This window comes from Neovison vison, chromosome 7 (assembly GCF_020171115.1).
Source record: "Neovison vison isolate M4711 chromosome 7, ASM_NN_V1, whole genome shotgun sequence".
Classification (NCBI taxonomy): domain Eukaryota; kingdom Metazoa; phylum Chordata; class Mammalia; order Carnivora; family Mustelidae; genus Neogale; species Neogale vison.
Window position 1 is genome coordinate 190,281,886 of NC_058097.1, and position 17,513 is coordinate 190,299,398.

At 45.4% G+C, this 17,513-nt stretch overlaps 1 protein-coding gene across 8 annotated transcripts in view; it reads right to left on the reverse strand.

Moving 5' to 3' along the window:
- Positions 1 to 2,208: 2,208 nt before the first annotated feature.
- The window catches only part of CELF1 (CUGBP Elav-like family member 1), a 75,643-nt gene continuing 60,338 nt past the window's right edge, over positions 2,209 to 17,513 (reverse strand). For 6 of the 8 annotated variants that reach the window (XM_044259294.1, XM_044259292.1, XM_044259297.1 and 3 more), the window contains 10 exons: positions 15,834 to 15,968; positions 15,194 to 15,273; positions 14,699 to 14,860; positions 11,949 to 12,024; positions 10,332 to 10,460; positions 9,916 to 10,026; positions 9,011 to 9,196; positions 6,648 to 6,791; positions 6,022 to 6,188; positions 2,209 to 5,933 (listed from right to left, as the gene is read on the reverse strand). In XM_044259294.1, the coding sequence (XP_044115229.1) occupies positions 6,061 to 6,188; positions 6,648 to 6,791; positions 9,011 to 9,196; positions 9,916 to 10,026; positions 10,332 to 10,460; positions 11,949 to 12,024; positions 14,699 to 14,860; positions 15,194 to 15,273; positions 15,834 to 15,968 (1,151 nt within the window). In that variant the 3' untranslated portion in view covers positions 2,209 to 5,933; positions 6,022 to 6,060. The remainder of the gene's footprint in view (positions 5,934 to 6,021; positions 6,189 to 6,647; positions 6,792 to 9,010; positions 9,197 to 9,915; positions 10,027 to 10,331; positions 10,461 to 11,948; positions 12,025 to 14,698; positions 14,861 to 15,193; positions 15,274 to 15,833; positions 15,969 to 17,513) is intronic. The other 2 variants (XM_044259293.1, XM_044259290.1) reach the window with 2 other exon arrangements.

Genomic DNA, 17,513 nt, shown 5'->3' on the forward strand with positions numbered 1-17,513 from the left:
AAAAGACATTTTCTTTTGCAAATCAAAACAGGAAAGAAAGGAAAAGCTCAAACAAGGTAAAGGAAAAGCATTTCTACGGCTGAATCACGACTTTTGAGTTGATTGAATCCCGTTGTTGCTGCAGAACAGACTGTGCGTTTGGTCATAGTGGCAATTTTTTTTTCTCTTCACATTGTGAAATCACTTTACATTGTTTTCTAGTAGAAAAGGCAAAAAACTGTACAAAACCCCTAGTGTTAAATACAACGTTTGTACCAATAAAAAACTCACACAGGTTTGTCTCCAAAATGTAAAGTTTCTTTTTTTTTTTTTTCTTTTTAAATTATTCACAAAAAGCAGCTGGAAATCAGAAAGGCAGCTGCCGCTCCAGGGTCTCAAATCCATTAAAACCACCACAGAACAATTAAAACAATCAGAGAGAGAAAAGGAAAAGGAAACAACGTCCAACGTTTGGCATTTGGTTTTATCCACAGGTTTTCCCAGAGCTCCTCTTGGAATTGAAAGCAAAATATATTGGCAAACACGGATTCTGAATACACAGGAAGGGGAGCCTCAGCGCCTTCTGCCAACAGAGGCGGCTCTGTGCAGTCAGACTGTGGGGTGCACGGCAGTCTCGCTCAGGCTGGGGTTCCTGGCCTCTTTCCACCCAATCACCCCTTCCAGGAAATTAAGCAGCCTACCATACACTGGGCCTCCATTGGCCGCCCTTTCTTCCTAGTGAGAGTGGCCTCAAGCATACTACTAGGCAACCTGCGGGTCCCAGAGCAGAAATTCTGCCACGATCCCTTCCTTCATCAACCCCTGCGTGGATGATGCTAACAGTGCTTCTACCTTCCCCATCCCCCCTCCCCCCCCATCCCTGGCTACCCCCTCTTCACCCTTCCCTGGATAATCCTACTTCCCAGCTGTCCCACCCACCAGCAGCTTAGGTCTGGGTGGAATCCATCAAACTCCTCCCTCTGAAACCTCTTACCTCCACAGATCCATCCTGTGACCTCTAGTCTCCTCTGGCCTCTCCCTCCATCATTCACATTCTTACTCAAAAGTCCCTAAGACCCTGAGGCTGGATGGTGCCACAAGAGAGGAGGGCAAGTTCCCTTGAGGGAACCAAGGAACTGGCTTGCCTGGCACCCAGGGACAGTAGCTATTTGGCTCTTCACTCAAAAAAAAAAAAAAAAAAAAGAATTAGAAGAAGAAATCCCTGCCCTCACCCCCACCCCACTAGCTAAGCAAGAGCAGAGCTGTGGTGAAGAGCCAGTGTGGGGTAGGTGGTGCCCAGGGCTGTAAACAGTGTGAAGACTGTAGTATTGTGCTTGTCGCCTAGGAAAAGCGCTGGCAGGTATGTTGCCGCTTAGTGCATGGATGGCCTCCTCCGAGTGGTTAAGAGCACCCTCCTTCTTCAGGGCTGAGGGGCGCTCACTACCCCTATGCGCTAAACCTCTTGCCCGCCCACTAACCCCACCCCTGCAGCCACCTTCTGGGTTCTATCTCTGCTCCTCATGCCTCTCCCAGTCCCCTTCCCACCCACCTCTGAGCAGAGCAGCCAGCCTCCTGCCCCCCCCCCCCCCCCCCCCCCCGCTCAGGCCCGGAGGCCACACGAGAGGACAGTCTAAGTGCACAGGCAAACACTCTAAGGGCAATAGAGGAGAAAGTTGCCACTTCAAAATAAAACAATACAATCTTGAAAAAAATAACCCCACAACAATTTAAAACAGCTTCTTTGAAACCCTTTTAAATCGGTCAGTTTTTGCACAAACCATAGAAAACAGAGAGGTGAAGGTGATATATACGAAGGTGTGAAGAAACAGCAGGAAACATGCAAAACTTGTTTTTTTCTGGGCATAATCTTAGTAGGAAAGGAAAAATTAAAAACAAAAACACAAAAACCATACAAAAACAAAAAAAAAAATCAAAGCATCACATTTTGCTGTGGAGACTGTAGGAACAAGCACGGAGGTGGGCACAGCGGGGCTGAGGGGCTGACGGGAAGGGGCCAGAGGGATCTGAAGGCTCCCTGCAGGGTCACTACAGGGAAGAACCACAAAAGAAAAAGAAAAAGGGCTGGCTGGGGCCCAAACTGCAGCCTGCGGTCAGAAAGGAAAGGGGGTTCAGGTGTTTTCTGCAGTTGAGAACTCAGAAAAACAAAAGAACACATGCGGTCTCCTCAAGCCCCACAAACTGTATCAGCAAAATGTGCTCAGGAGCCTCAAAGGTTTTAGTGACATCTTTTATTTCATTGTTTACTTCAAAGTTGTCTTTAAAACTAAGCACACAGAGAAACAAAGCCTAGAAACGGACTGGCTGTGTGTTCACAGAAATACAAACACCACGCGGTATGTGCTAGTAGGGCTGCTCTGAAGACAGTTACAAAGAATTGGAATCACAAAATCAAGTGGTTATCTTATGAAGTTCTAGAAAAATAGATTTTTTTTTTATATTCAAATGCAAGTTTAAATATTTCCCCTTCAGCAGTCGTTCTAGCAAAACCAATTTGGCAGCACAAAAGAAAAAAAAAAAGGAAAAGAAAAAAAGAAATAACAAAGAAAGAAACAAACATAATAAAAATACACGTCAGCATCAAAGGTCAACACAAGGTCAAAGGTGAGAGTTCAAGCATCAGAGAAGCTGAAGAGACAGGGATTTGGACGATGTACTTGACGCCACATCGACATGCTTTAGGCACAACGATGAACAAACGGCAGGAATCTAGAAAAAAAAACAAACCAGAAAGAGGGAGACCCACTGAGTTACACAGAGCAATACATCCAAACAGAGAGAGAGAGAGAGGAAAGGAACACTCACTGTGTACAGCCCTGAAATGAGGAGGCGGGCGGGGCGGGGGCTGGGTAATGACAGGGAACTTTTGCACATGCTAACAATGGACACAGGGAAAAGTCAAAAAGGACATGGAGGACACCAAGAAAACATCCAACTGCCAGAGACAGAAGGGAACCTAAGGCTTGGATTTCCCCTGAGGCGCCCAAACAAGTCCGTAGGGGGAGAAGATAGGTCTCTGGTGGAGCAGAGCTCCGGCCTCTCCCCTCCTCAAACCCAGGAGAAAGTAGAAGACAATGGCTGGGGTGGGGGAAACTCTCTAGGGGAGAGGGCCAGGATTTCTCCTCAGTTCTATGGGATGGCCTTTTGTTTCCAGAAATCCAAGCTCTTAGCTTCCATGCAGGCCCTGGCCACTCATGTGGGACCCAGGAGACAGTATCTGGCTGCATTCAAGGCAAATCAATTTCATGATGAAACCCAAGCAAGGAACAAAACTATAGGCAGAAAACACATTTATGTAAGTGAAACCCCCACACAACAGAAAAGGATTGCTTAAGACTTGACTGCTAGTCTCCACTCTCCGAGCTGAACCCTTCCACACCACGAGACTTGCAGGGGAGCAGCTTCTTCACAAACCATCTTTGGCCTGGGGAGAGAACTGTGCTCAAGGGCAGTGCTACTACGCTCACTCACTGGGCAGGGGAAAGGAGAACAGAGAGAAGTGCCTGGTCTCACCAGCTGGCCGCTATGGCAGCCCAGGGCCCTGCTGCGGCACACACTCCTTTTAGAAAAGAGAACCCCACAAACAGGTATGAAACCTCTGGGTTTGCTATCAAAGGCCGGCTGATTGCACCTTTGCCTTTCATGTTATTTGAAAAGCCGTTTCATAAGATCCCAGAGCCCAGGATAAATAATAGCGGAATGGGGGAGGAGGGGGATGGGAGTGGAATTCTGGGCTTTGGAAAACCCCACGATGGCCAAGGAGGAAGACAGAACAGAAGGTCAACTATCGCAGCACCGGCAGCACCCTGGGGAGCACAGCTCTCTCCTCTGCCAATTCACAGCATTAACTCCTTCCCCTCTGGCAGATTATTAGCTGGGCTGCAAACGGGCCACAGAGAGTCAGTAGTTTCAATCATACACAGCACCCTGTGTGTACAACAATCACATTCTGGATTCTACAAAATCCTGGCCTTTTCCAGAGATATAATTTAGGTAATAAATATTCTCCACCCCGGAGCTGTATAAAACTTCTATAAAAATAGAAACGACATTCTTGGTTCCAGCCGGTTGGGATTCAGAACAGCGCCTCCCCAACCTAGCATTTTTTTCTTTTTTTCTTTTTTCTTTTTTATTTTTATTTTTTGCATTTATTTAAAAAATCCCATCATGACCCTGGAAGCCTTTGGAACAGTTTTATCCTTGAAACACAGGACACATTTCTCCCAGTGCGCGGAATTCAAGTTTACGTGGTTCAGCTTAAGAAGTATGTTTCACGTCTCTTAGAGGACAACAGACCCAAGATATCACTATGAGAAGGGAACAGCTGTCCCTGCTTCAATGGGATAATCCAACACCACCAAACTACCTGTACAACAGCAAGATGGTCAATCCCTGTCTGTGACCCAAATGGACAGCATGACAAGGAGAGAGCCCCCCATCTGACTTAATACCAAACCAACCCCCTTAGTCTCATCTCTACTGCTAGGGGTCAGGACTGATGTTTGTGAGGTTGAAGATTGCGAGGACCCAGTTCCCCGGCCTTCGCTATGAGTCAGATCCCAAAAGGGCTACCTCTGCCCAGGTGCACATTCCCAACAGCACGTCCTTTCTGGCTCTCCACCCCCACAGCATTTCTTGGAGCAGAGGCAGGGCCCAGAGGCTGTGTGGGTCACAGGTAAGAGCTGGAGTAAGACCTGTGGGAGGCAGCAGGGAGCTAACTGTAAGCACGAGGACAAAAATGAACATGGTAATACTGAGGTAAATGAACACGAAATCCATCTGGAGGCTGCAAATGTCCTGCAGTCTCCTCTGTCCCCAAGAGCAGAAGGGGCTGCAGTGGTTAGTAGAGAGGCTTGCCTTTGGGGGGGAGTACTACAGCTGGACCCCTCAACGAAGGAAGCAAGTGCAGATTTCTCATTCTTCTAAGTAGTTAAGTGCTGGCCACAGAGGAATGCAGCACTCTGGCTTAAAGAGCCCTTCCGATTCAGGTCCACCAAGAAGCAGGCTCCTCCTCCTCCTCCCCTAACACAATGGCTTCTGATCACTCTGCTCAGGAGAGGTGCCCCCTTCAGCTACATACCATAAGCCCTTCTTGGATTTACCCTCAAGAGAAAACTGCCTTGGGATGGAAGTGACACACTCTCTGCTGTGGTCAACTACAAGGAAGGAAACCAGACAGTGTCTTCTCTCGAGGCCTTATTTAAAGGGCCTGTTAGAAATGGGCCATGTAGTGTTGAAATAAACTAAAAACGACCTCTCTGACTAGATGAGACTAGACCTCTCTTCTTCCTAACAGCCAGCCACCAGCCAGGCAGAGCCAACCCAACACCAATGGGTGGCTAAAAAAGCTGGTAATGGGTGATGTCTCCCTGCTTTTTGCATGTCAGGCTAATTTAACAGGTCCTTTATTCCCAAAGAACTGTCCTCCCTTCTTGGGAAAGAGGAGCAGGAATCTTGCACAAGAATCTGAAAAATAGGCGGCAAGAACTCAGCAGGCAGCGAGGGAAGTGCTTCAGCCTCCAGCTCCCGGGGCCACTGGGTGTGGGTCAACTCTCCTCACCTCCAAAGGCAGCTCTGCCTCCACCCCCGAAGGCTCTTGGGTGCCAGTTCTCATTCCACCCACTCTTGCACTAAGGTAGATTCTGGGGTCAGTTTTTGGTTTCACTCAGTCCTCTCACTCGGGGCAGTTTGGGGAAAGCTCTGATCTTCTTTTTTAATGTTTCTCCATTCCCCCTCCTCCCCCAGGGCGGTTTGATGTTGGTCCTTCTCAACACACACTGGTTACAAACACAGCAAACTTTAAATAAAGAAAAAAACTCAGGATATGGCACCTAAACTCCAAAGTAAAACACTGGAAACCAAAGCACAAACTCGTCCTCTGTACGAAGCGAAACTCCCACAGAAGGCAGTAGCCGAGTCTTCAGGGCAAGCTGTGCCTGCGAGAGTGGCAGGGATCAGGGTCCAGGGCTGTCAACACACAGCCTTAGGGCTTCGAATCATTAAGGGTGCTCCTCCCCCACTTACCAGAAGACCCTCTCACTCCAGTCTCAGAGGGGAGCACGCTCAGTAGGGCTTGCTGTCATTCTTCGAACGTTTGAGCTGCACTTTGAGCCGTTTCATGCCAATCTGAAAGCCGTTCATGGACTGGATGGCAGCTTGAGCCGAAACAGGATTGTCGTAACTTACAAAACCTGTGTGTCCAAGCAGAACCCTGGGTGAGGGGCATGATGAAGCAAGGAGACTCTGCGTCCTCCCTACACAGAAGACAGCTTATGAGCATAGTCTGATAGTCCAAATTTCTCAGTAGGATGAGAAGTCCGGAAATTATATCACACAAAATAAGATTAGGTTCCTGACTATACATACCACTTGATATCTACAAGGCACTTTTAAGTTTTTGGACCAAGCTATTCCCATACCTTTTTTTTTTTTTTTAAAACCTCTGGAACAACAGTGTGGATAGAAACCCACCGTCCTGCTACAGAAATGAAAAAAAACTGAGGCTCAACAAGAGGTCATGATGTCTTGCCCAAGGCTGAGTTAAACAGTAACCCAAACTGTAAACCCAGTTCTTCCTGCTATCGGCCCCTTCTCATTCTCAGTGGTAATGACACTTAACCCTCCCAACACCAGTAAAGAAACCAACATACCAAAACACTTGCTCAGGTTTGTCTGCTTGTCTATGAAAACCTTGGCAGACACGACATTCCCAAAGGGCATAAACATCTGCAGCAAGTCCTGATCTCCAAACTCCTGGGGCAGGTGGTAGATGAACAGGTTGGCTCCCTCTGGACCTTCAAAATACCCATCGATTGAAAAGGCATCAGTGTCAAGCTCACCCCCCACTCCACCCGCCCCCACCCTGGTACCACTGTTTCTCATTTCTACCTGAGTTAAACGGTCTATATCCTGGCACCCCTGGGTGGCTTGGTCAGTTAAGCAGACAACTCTTGATTTTGGCTCAGGTCCTGGGTCCTGGGATCGAGCCCCGCGCTGGGCTCTAGCCCCGCGCTGGGCTCTATGGGGAGTCTGCTTAAGGATTCCCTCCCTCTGCCCTTCCCCCCGTTTTTCCTCTTTCTCTCTCCCCCTCACTCTCAAATAAATCTTAAAAACCAAAAAAGCAAAACCTGTCTGTATCCCAACAAACGGAATCCTTTGGAGAACTAAAGATTCTCCAAATACAAAACAGGAAACTGAAGAGCTATCACTGAAACAGACTCCTTCCCACTGAGGGGTATCGGAATTCAACCTTGTGGGAGGAATGAGTGCAAGAACAATAAAGTGGGCAGACTGGTGTGTGGTGCAATAAAACTGGAGACTAAAAGCTTATACAGACACAGAGAAAAAGGGCAGAAAGAGATTACAAACAAAACAGGTTCAAAACTGTGCCAGAGGGGCGCCTGGGTGGCTCAGATGGTTAAGCAACTGCCTTCAGCTCAGGTCATGATCCTGGAGTCCCGGGATGGAGTCCCACATCGGGCTCCCAGCTCTGCAGAGAGTCTGCTTCTCCCTCTGAACTTCTCCCTCTCATGCTCACTCTCTCTCTCTCAAATAAAATCTTTAAAAAACAAAACAAAACAAACTGTGCCAGAAATTACGGGAAGAGCAAAGACTGGCAGCTGCAAGGCAGGGGTGGGGGCAGGGACTGACTACAAAAGGACATGATGGAATTTCTGGGAGTGATGGAAACATTCTCCATCTACGAAATGTGGTTACATGACTGTACATGTTCATTAAAGCTCGCACAGCTATATATTCCCAAAAGGGTGAATTTTACCATATATAAAGTATACCTCATTAAAAAGAAATCACATTTTTAAAAAGTGCCCATGTTTAACACTGAGCTCAAAAATAAAATATGCTTTCCTTTTCCAACCACTTAAGCTCAATGACTTTCTAACCAAAGAAGCCTTACTGAACTGCAGTCCTGCCATTTTCCAGCCACCAGGCCTCCCTGCTGTTGCCAAACACATTACAGAACAGTGCTGCCTCAGGGCCTTTGCACTTGGTGTTCCTCTGCTCCCATTACTCTTCTTCCCCTAGATACATGCATGACTTGCTTTCTTACTTCCTCTGGACTCTGCTTAGATGTGAAGTGAGAGGCCTCTGACCATGCTACAAAAATGCTGTGCCTCTGGCACTCTCCATCCCTCTTTCCCATTCATCAGTCCTCAGAGCACCAAGTGGTACACCCCATGCTCTTCCTGCTTTACTGTCTGTCTCCATGGTTTTTCAGTTCCCCCACTATGACATCCTAGGGCACAGAAGCATCTTGACTCGGAACAGGTGAGGATGCACTATCCCAGGAATCCTAGCTGGCGTGGCAAGAGAGGATGCGTGTCTTCCCCCCACATTAGTGCTTAAACCTTGCCAGCTTCTGGCTACAGAAATCCAGTCAATTAGGAGCACAGAGGTGTCGGCAGGACCATGTATTCATGCGAACCACTGTCAGGCCTCTTTCTGCCTATAAAGTCTCTCCTGCACTTAGCATCATTTATGTCAAAGCACACATTTCCTAATTCACCAACGTGGGCTGTAAGTCTTTCTGCCCCATCAACTTCAGCCTGTCCTCAATTAGAAAAAACAGAGATCAAAAAATGAGGAAAATGCCAAATAAAAGAGATTAAAAGGGACACCTAGACAGAAAATACCCTCTGACAGATCTGTAATCCACAAAGACAACTTCCTAACAAATAAAAAAAAAAAGGACTGTGAAATGCTATCACACGGTAAGGTCAGTACGTTTCTTCACCTAAAACCTGCAGCCTGATCACAAGAGGGCAGAGGCTCTGATCTGAGCTACAACCAGAAAACATTCCAAAAGGAGACTACAGTTTACAGAGCTTTACAGCTTACAGAATCTATGTCTGACAGTGCCAAAGAAAAGCATTGGCCTGACTGCCTGACTGGCCCTCCTGGCCTTTGTCCTGCCTTCACCTCTGCTGTAGGTGGAGTCATCTCCCCTCTGCCCCCTCCTCCCCACCCCTAACCGTAGCCTCCCAGCTCTACTCACCTTCCTTCTGGCTTCCAGCAGCGCCAATACTCTGCTGTGTCAACAGGTTCTGGTTGTACAGAGTGGGGAGTGCTGCAGCAGCGTACTGCTGGATTCCCGAGTAGGCCTGCGTGAGGGCTTCCATGGTGCTCCCGGTGCCGTTGGAAAGGCCACTGCTCCCCAGGCCACCATTTAAAGCAGCCATCCCTTCATGGTGGGAAGAGCAGGATTAACATATGGGAAAGACCTGAGTGGCACCAAAACAACTCCAAAGTTCTCCCTTTTCTCTCTCTCCCAGCTTCTCTCTGAGGAGGACCACCCATCTGAATGGTCAGATCTGAGGACACTCATCAGGCCTTATTGCTCACAGGAACATTAAAAAATGCCACACCCATGTGTGGCTCTTCCTATTACCTTTTTCCAACCTGTGTAAGAAGTGATACCACTTACACCTGACCTGCTCCATTTTCTCTGACTTTTCTGTCATTTTCTCACTTAGAGCTGGAATGTGGTAAAAGAAGCATCCCAGATTTGGGTGCTGAAAAGGGGTGTGTGTGGTCTCAGACAAGATGTGGGTAAACCCTATCGTCAAAATAACAGCTAATATTTATTTAAACACATTCTACATGCCGGACACTGTACTAAGTCATGTGCTCAGCCCTTTACCTATGTTCTCATTTACCTAACAACCCTTAAAGTGTCCTCTTCCCACTTCGCAGATGAAAAAATAACCTTAGAAAGGTGGTATTATGTTATAGCTAGCTAAGGGGGAGAGGTGGGATTTAACTCAGGTCTAACTTGAAATCTCATGATTATTTCTAACTTTACCAGGCCACTCCTTTCAGTCTAATGGTGACCTACCAGGGTTGTTTAAAGGTGCTACCTGCACAACAAACGGCCTGATCACATCAGGGGCTGTCCCTCACCTGCCAAAGAGCTGACATTGAGGCCTGCCGTGGCTCCAGCTAACGTCTGCAGGGCTCCAAGGGAGGCAATGGGGTTGACAGAGCTGCTGCTGCTGGAGCTCGGTGAGGACCCTGTGATCAGAAAGCCAGGTGTTAAAACCTGAGCCAACACATGCTTCGCATGTCAACAGGAACCAAACACGAGACTGATACTACTCAAGAATTCTCTTCGTAAAGAGGTTTTCAGTTACTGACTCCAATAACAAACTAAAAATTATGAGATTTCTCTTAAGTCAGAAGATGACATTTGAAAATTAATTATTCACAGTCTGACCCCTTTGGAAACAGATGTTAACTACTCTCCAGAATGACAGAACCCTCTCTGGGGATTCTGCCCAAGGCACACAAGGGCATACTGGTTCTAATGACACACTTACCTGAACTGGTGAGTACGCTGAGGGGACTGCTGGATGTAGTAAGAGCATTGGTACCACTTGGTGTGTTCTGAGCTGCACTAGCTGCAGCGGCCAGAGCAGCCAGATTCTGTAACTGCATTGCATTTAACCCTGCAACATCCAAAGCAAGAGATCAGCCAGCACATACGGGCTCCTTGTATCCGTTCCAGCAATGACAGCACACACTGGTAAAGGCTGGTCCCAAAGAGGCACTATTCTCGATAAGACTTACAAGCAACACTACAAGGCTCTAAAAAGATTCAGGTATCACTCAACTCCTCAAGAAACTTGACATCATTTCCTCAAGAGAAGAGATATATAATCCAACAGCATGCCACCCCAAGTGAATATTCCTAACAGGGACTGGCAATTAGGAAACCAAGAGAGGGTAAGATCTGCGGTCTACCAGGAAGCCAAGTGACCAAGAGAACAACAAACGACAAAACTTGTGGCACAGAACTGCATCTGAGTGCCTCACTCCTACTGCATAGGGGATTTGCTCTTTCCAGTGGAGGTTTACAGGCAGAAAACACAGCAGGATCCAGGTGACCGAGGCGGGTTGTAACAGAGGAGGATGCATGTGAGAAAAGCAGTAAGGAGAAAGACTAAAGAAAAACCACTCCTTGAACAGATTACTCATCAGAAGGAGGAGAAAAAAACACCTGAGGGGGAAAAACCTCCAAGCAACAGTTAAAAGGAGCAAGAACCTGAACTGCACTGACTGTGTTGCAAACCATTTGCTGGATGATGGAAAAGCAGATGGGTGGTGGTGGGTCAGGGTAGAGTTAGCGAAAATAAAAACTGAACTACAACACAGATTTACAGTGCAGCCAATTTCCAAAAACACAGCAAACTCCAAGTACCTGACACAAAGTGAACCACTATCAAAAATTTTCAAATACCAAAATGCAGTTCACCTGACACTAACTACCCCTTTCTCAGATGTACTTGCTGAGCCTTTATCCAATGCAGAAGGGGTAGCAGCAAGGGACTCTGCAAATGCTTCATTCCCCACCTCTGCTAACTTGTCTGATGGCCCCACCTTCAAGTTTGTCTGTGGGAGCCCCATTTTGTCATCACTCAAGTATCTGTCAATTAAGTTTTCCATGTATGTTAACAGCATTGACAGCAATAAAAGGTAATTCACCTAAGAAATAACATGCATAAGACACAGAGAAAAAACTAACTGCCTAGTTTCTAGCAGTTTCTGGCCATTTGGCATGGATGCCTTCTTAGGCTTCAAAGAGTCACTGGAAAAGTCACTTTAATGGGGAAATAAAAAGAGTTCCTGCAATTTCCTCCTTATCAAAATGGCCTCAGATAGTCTACTCGTGCTAACAGCTCTTCTCCATTTTCCTCCTCAACAGAGACTTAAAGGGGTGGGGATCAGACAACCCCAGAGCTATCCTGCATAGCAACGAAAAGAACCACCTTCCAGAGACAAAGCAGTTGAGACGTGGGATGTTCATCTTACGTCAGGTTTATGAACAGGTGGGAAAAATCTGTTTTCTGTACAAACGGTGCAAAACTCTCAGACTGTTGTTAGCTGGGTCTGGTGGCCTGGTTGCTGCTGCTCCTCCACAGCCGTGAAACACTTACCTCCCATTGGATGGAGGCTGCTCAGGGTGTTGAGGTTCCCAGAGGAGGCAGTCTGCTGAAGGAGCTGCAAATAAAGCTAGACATTACACCAAAAAACAGAACAAGAGTGAGAGTGAGGGCTGGTTCTGCATCTGGGATAACTCTACAGCACAGCAAAGCGAGAGTGCAGAGGCCCCCAGAGAGAAGAGAGTTGAAGACAAGAACCCAAGCCAACACAACAGAAACATGAGGCTTATGACAGCACGGGACAATACGACAAGAGCTAAAGCCCTGGCCCAGAAGACAGTTACATTCACTGAGTACTGAGCCAGGCTCCAGTCCCTGGGAAACAGAAGGCAGCACAGCAGAGGACAGGAGGAGAGCAGAGAACTAAGCTCAACTCAAGCAGCTATGCAATCCACTGCAATGAGCATCTGCACATGGATGACTGCCACTTCCAGTCCTTCTCTCCCAAGTTCTCCTTAGTCTGGGCCACACATCTTATCTTGCAGACTATTTCCATCTAAATACCCAATTCCCACTTCAAATATATCAAGTCTAACCATTTTAGGGTTATTTCTTTCTTGGAGTCATTCTTTGCTGATCACAACAGACCCATGACTAATCAGTCTTTCCACGCTCTCCACACATCCATCCAGCCCCACTTATCTCCTCCATCCCAAATTGGTCTCCACTGTTGCAGATAACCAAATGACTGACAGATCAGTTCAGTGTATATTCTTACAATGGTTGTCACCTAACAAATACAGTAAGAAGGCCTGTCTATGAGCTTACGGATCTTCGTGACCTTATTCACTATCTTGGGATATAGCAACCTTTGTCCAACAAACCTGCTAAAAACCTCTGATCCATTCAAAGTCAATCACTTTTTCTTATGGACAATGGATATTCCTGTTTCTGGATCCTATATTGAACCTGGTTGCTCATTCCCATAAACACCTGACCTAGTTCCTCTGTCATCATAAACCCCGTTAGTCCAGAAAGGTTTCAGGAGGTCCACAAACCTCCAACATGGAATGAAAAAATGTACACGCACATAATTTTTATCAGCCTTTCAGAGGGGTCCACACCCCACGAAGATTAAAAACTATTGCTCTAGTCTGAAAGAGATCAGGTTCAAGTCCACCTATTCCAGAAAGAACCTCATAATTAATGATAATATACCATTTATATACCCATATGTCTTTATTTTTGTCTGAAATACCTCGGGCAATGTGCTCAATTCCAGCTGGTGGACTGTGCATACTGTACCCGGCACCTTCATTTCCTCCCTAAACGAGAACAGCTCTGAGGGCAGGGATCATGTCTAACTAAAATAAAGAGACCACAGCTCTCAACAAACACCACCACGTACTGTTGGGTGTGGCAATGGCAATAAAAAGGGGGTCTTCCCTAAAAAGAGCTTCAAAACTCTCTAAGAAAAGCAAATGCATATCATGGAGATAATTTTAAACATATTATCATTTTGGCAAAAGACTAAAAAAAAATCTCTCTGAATTTTCTAACTTACCAGCTATGTTCTTGTACTAAGAAACAATTTAATCTGTTGAGATATACTAAGCATCTTCATTTAAAAAAAAAAAATATGTGTGATTTTTTTCAAAGAAGATTTTATTTATTTGAGAGAGAATGAGAGAGTGAGAGTGAGAGAGAGCATGGCGGGGCTAGGAGGATCAGAGGGAGAAGCAGATTACCCGCTGGGCAGGAAGCCCGATGTGGGACTTGATCCTGGGACTCCAGGATCATGACCTGAGCTGAAGGCAGACGCTTAACCAACTGAGCCATCCAGGCGCCTCCCGATCTACACTTCTTGACTTCAGAGAAATACTAGCTGGAAAACTGGGATTTCTTCTAACATTTTAGAAATATGAAGGCCATTATTTGGTTATCAAATTAGCCAAAACTCAGTACTAAGCAACAGAAATCATTGCCTTTCTTCTGTTCCTATATAGAACAACGTTTTAAAGGATGAGAAATAAAAGACTGTAATTATTCTTGTGTGTATATTTTTGGGACTATCCGTACACATCTAATGGTTTCACCACCAATTTTCCTTCGATGATAGCTTCACAGATGAGACAGTTTTAAGTGTCTTGCACTGTCTGCTATTCTTTTAAGGTTTAAAGCAGTGGTGATCCCCTATATTCGTAGATCTAGCGAATCTAAATAACAAATTGGAGTCTTTGGACTACATGACTCAAACTCAACAAAAGCAAGATCAAATTAAAGGATCTACCTATTTACAATTCTGTCTACGACTCATATAGACACCTGTAATACTCATTTAATAATGTCCATGTCACTATCTTGACCTCTTAATCAGTGGAAAGAAACATTTATCATACTCTTCAGGGAGGACTCGATAAGGATTTCAAAGATGCCTCTACATCTGGGAGAAAGAACTATGGAGAAAGATATTTGGTAGTTAAAATTTCCTCAAGATTTTCTTTTAAAAAAACTAAAGGGACAGGGACATACAAGGTATTTCTAAATCTTTGTATCAGGAAATCGGGATTTCACTTTAATAGTAGCGAAGTCTCAAGATATAACCCAAGATGTGTGATGAGAGAGAAGAGAGAGATGGTGAAACAGATATACTAACATAAAGAATATTGCACGGCCTGAAGTTTTATGAAAAAATTTGACATGTTCAAGTTGCAAATGCCATTGTATCTATTAACTAGGGACAGCACAAGAAGAAACAGCTGGGAGCTTGCACAGTCTGCAGAAAGCAAACCACAAAGACTCACTGCTAAATACTGGGGTCCAAGAGTATTTAGACCAGCAAGGTTTCCCCACACAGATGCTGCGCTGATTTGCTGCATCTGCTGCTGGAGCTGCTGGGCCATTCTCTTCTGTTCCTTGTCCTTCTGCGTATCAGCAAATTTTACCACCATAGGAGATGAGCAACCCTATGAAAACACCAAAGCCAAAGGGTCAAATTCCTCCTTCTGCATGAAGGAAAAAAAATCCTCCTTTGTAGTGACACACAGGATGCATTCTAATTTCATTCACTGCCAAATGACTCTCTTCCTGATAGACACAAGTGGCAAAAGACAAATTTAAAAGGGCTACTTCTAGTACGTTAATTTCAAAGAGAGCATTATTTTTTTTTCATTTAAGATGTTTAGCCTGCTTAACCTTTAGGGCAATCGGATGCTGAACATGCTGCAGAGCTTTGATGGCCAACTGTCCTAGTACTCTCAGGCTAAGGAACTTTCCCTTTTCAGTCATCTGCTCCCTACCTCCATGGTCTGTGCTTGGTGCATTGCCTTGATAGCCGTCTGTGCCATGGCTCTTGTTGTAAAAGTCACAAATGCACAACCTGGTAAGAGAAGTGTCAATAACTCATTCATTCATTTGCTTATTAATTATCTGATAGACATTTACTGAGCACCTATTATGTGCCAAGTACTATGCTAGCAATACAGATATGGTTCCTGCCTTCAGGGGGCTTAAGATCTAGTGGAGGAGACAGACACATCATAATAGTGCTACGTGCTTTCATGAATAACCTGGGAAGCACAAGAGGAAAGAAAGAACTCGATAAAGGGATAAAGGAGGAATCACAATCCTCTAGTACCTCTTGAGAAGAAAGTGTTCCACTTTGGCATTAAGGACCTCTCCAAGCACAAAGAGAGAAAATTTTAACACATGAAACTATAGTGCAGAATGTAGACTCCTTAGGGGGCTGGGACAATTCTAAGGGACAATTCTAAAGGAATCAACTGGTAGGAGGAGCCATGATGGGACCTAGACGTACAACACCAAGCCCAACCTCTCCATCAAGACAAGGCCATGTTGGGTAGGGATCATTGGTTTCCACTGGTCCAACTAAAAGAGACTCCAAATTTAAGTATCTTTAAAAGCTAGAAATATACCTACCTCGGCTCAGTCCATCAGGTCCCCGTAATATCCGGCATTCTTCAATCTGTCCAAATGAAGAGAACATGACTCGGATGTCATTTTCAGTGCACTTCTTGGAAATCATACCAATAAACAGCTTCCTGTCTTCCACTGCTAAGAGAGTAAAACACGAAAGGCTTGAACATTGTAACTACAAGATGTAGTGCAGCACAGACTCTGGGGTCAGACTGTCCATACTTGAATCCTGGCTCTATGCCTACATATCATATTACTTGGATTCTAAGATAAGCATTTTTTCATCATTTAGCACCTCCTCTTATAATCAATTGTACCTTAAAATTTAAACTGGAAGCATTTAGATGACATAGTTTTGTGATCTTGTCAAAGTTACTTAGCCATTCCATGACTGGCACCTGATTAATAGGGATAATGACGTTCATCTCAAAGGTAGCTAGCTATAGGGGTGCCTGGGTGGCTCAGTGCTCAAAGCCTCTGCCTTCAGCTCAGGTCATGATCCCAGGGTCCTGGGATCCAGCCCGGCATTAGGCTCTCTGCTCAGCAGGGGGCCTACTTCCCCTTCTCTCTCTGCCTGCCTCTCTGCCTACTTGTGATCTCTGTCAAATAAATAGTAAAATCTTAAACAACAACAACAACAAAAAAAAACCAAAGGCAGCTGTAAGTTTTAAATGCAAAGCACTCAGCATCTTGTGTAGCACTTGTGATGTTTGTTCTTACTAGCAGTACTACTGTTACCAAAGGACAAGTTTTCACACTGACCTGATATGACAAGAGAAACACAACACACATTTCAGTGAGTGTAACTGTCATTTTTCTTTTTCTGATTCATCTCTTAAGGACTAAGTTTTCCTTAGTCTGTCCATCCTCCCACCCCCATTTCTGTCCATAAGAAATTATATTGATCAAAGACATCCCATTTTACTCTAAAAAAAAATTTTTTTTTTGAAGATTTTATTTATTTATTTGACAGAGAGAGAGATCACAAGCAGGCAGAGAGGCAGGCAGAGCGGGGAGAGGAAGCAGGCTCCCCGCCGAGCAGAGAGCCCGATGCGGGGCTCGATCCCAGGACCCCGAGATCACAACCTGAGCTGAAGGCAGAGGCCTTAACCCACTGAGCCACCCAGGTGCCCCACTCTAAAATGTTCTTATACTGTTTACCTATCAACTCTATCTCATTATTTACCATATTTAAGGGGAAAAAAACCAATTTATTATTATTATTTTTAAAGATTTTATTTAGGGGCACCTGGGTGGCTCAGTCGGTTAAGCATTTGCCTTCAACTCAGGTCATGATCCTGGAGTCCTGAGATCAAGCCCCAGGTTGGGTTCCCTGGTCAGCAAAGAGTATGCTTCTCCCTCTCCCTCTGTCTCTCCCCCTGCTCGTTCTGTTTCTCTCACTCTCCTAAATAAATGAAATTTTTAAAAAAAGATAAATATTTGAGAGAGGGAGAAAGTGAGTGCAAACAAGAACAGAGATAGAAGAAAATGAAAACACTAACTCAAAAAGCTGCACACCCAGGGCGCCTGGCTGGCTAAGTCAGTGGAACGTGTGACTCTCCATCGTGGGGTTGTGAGTTCGAGTCCCCCACTGGTTGTAGAGATTATGTAAAAATAAAATCTTACCAAAAAAAAAAAAAGCTGTACACCCATGTTCACTGCAGCATTATTTTCAAGAGCCAA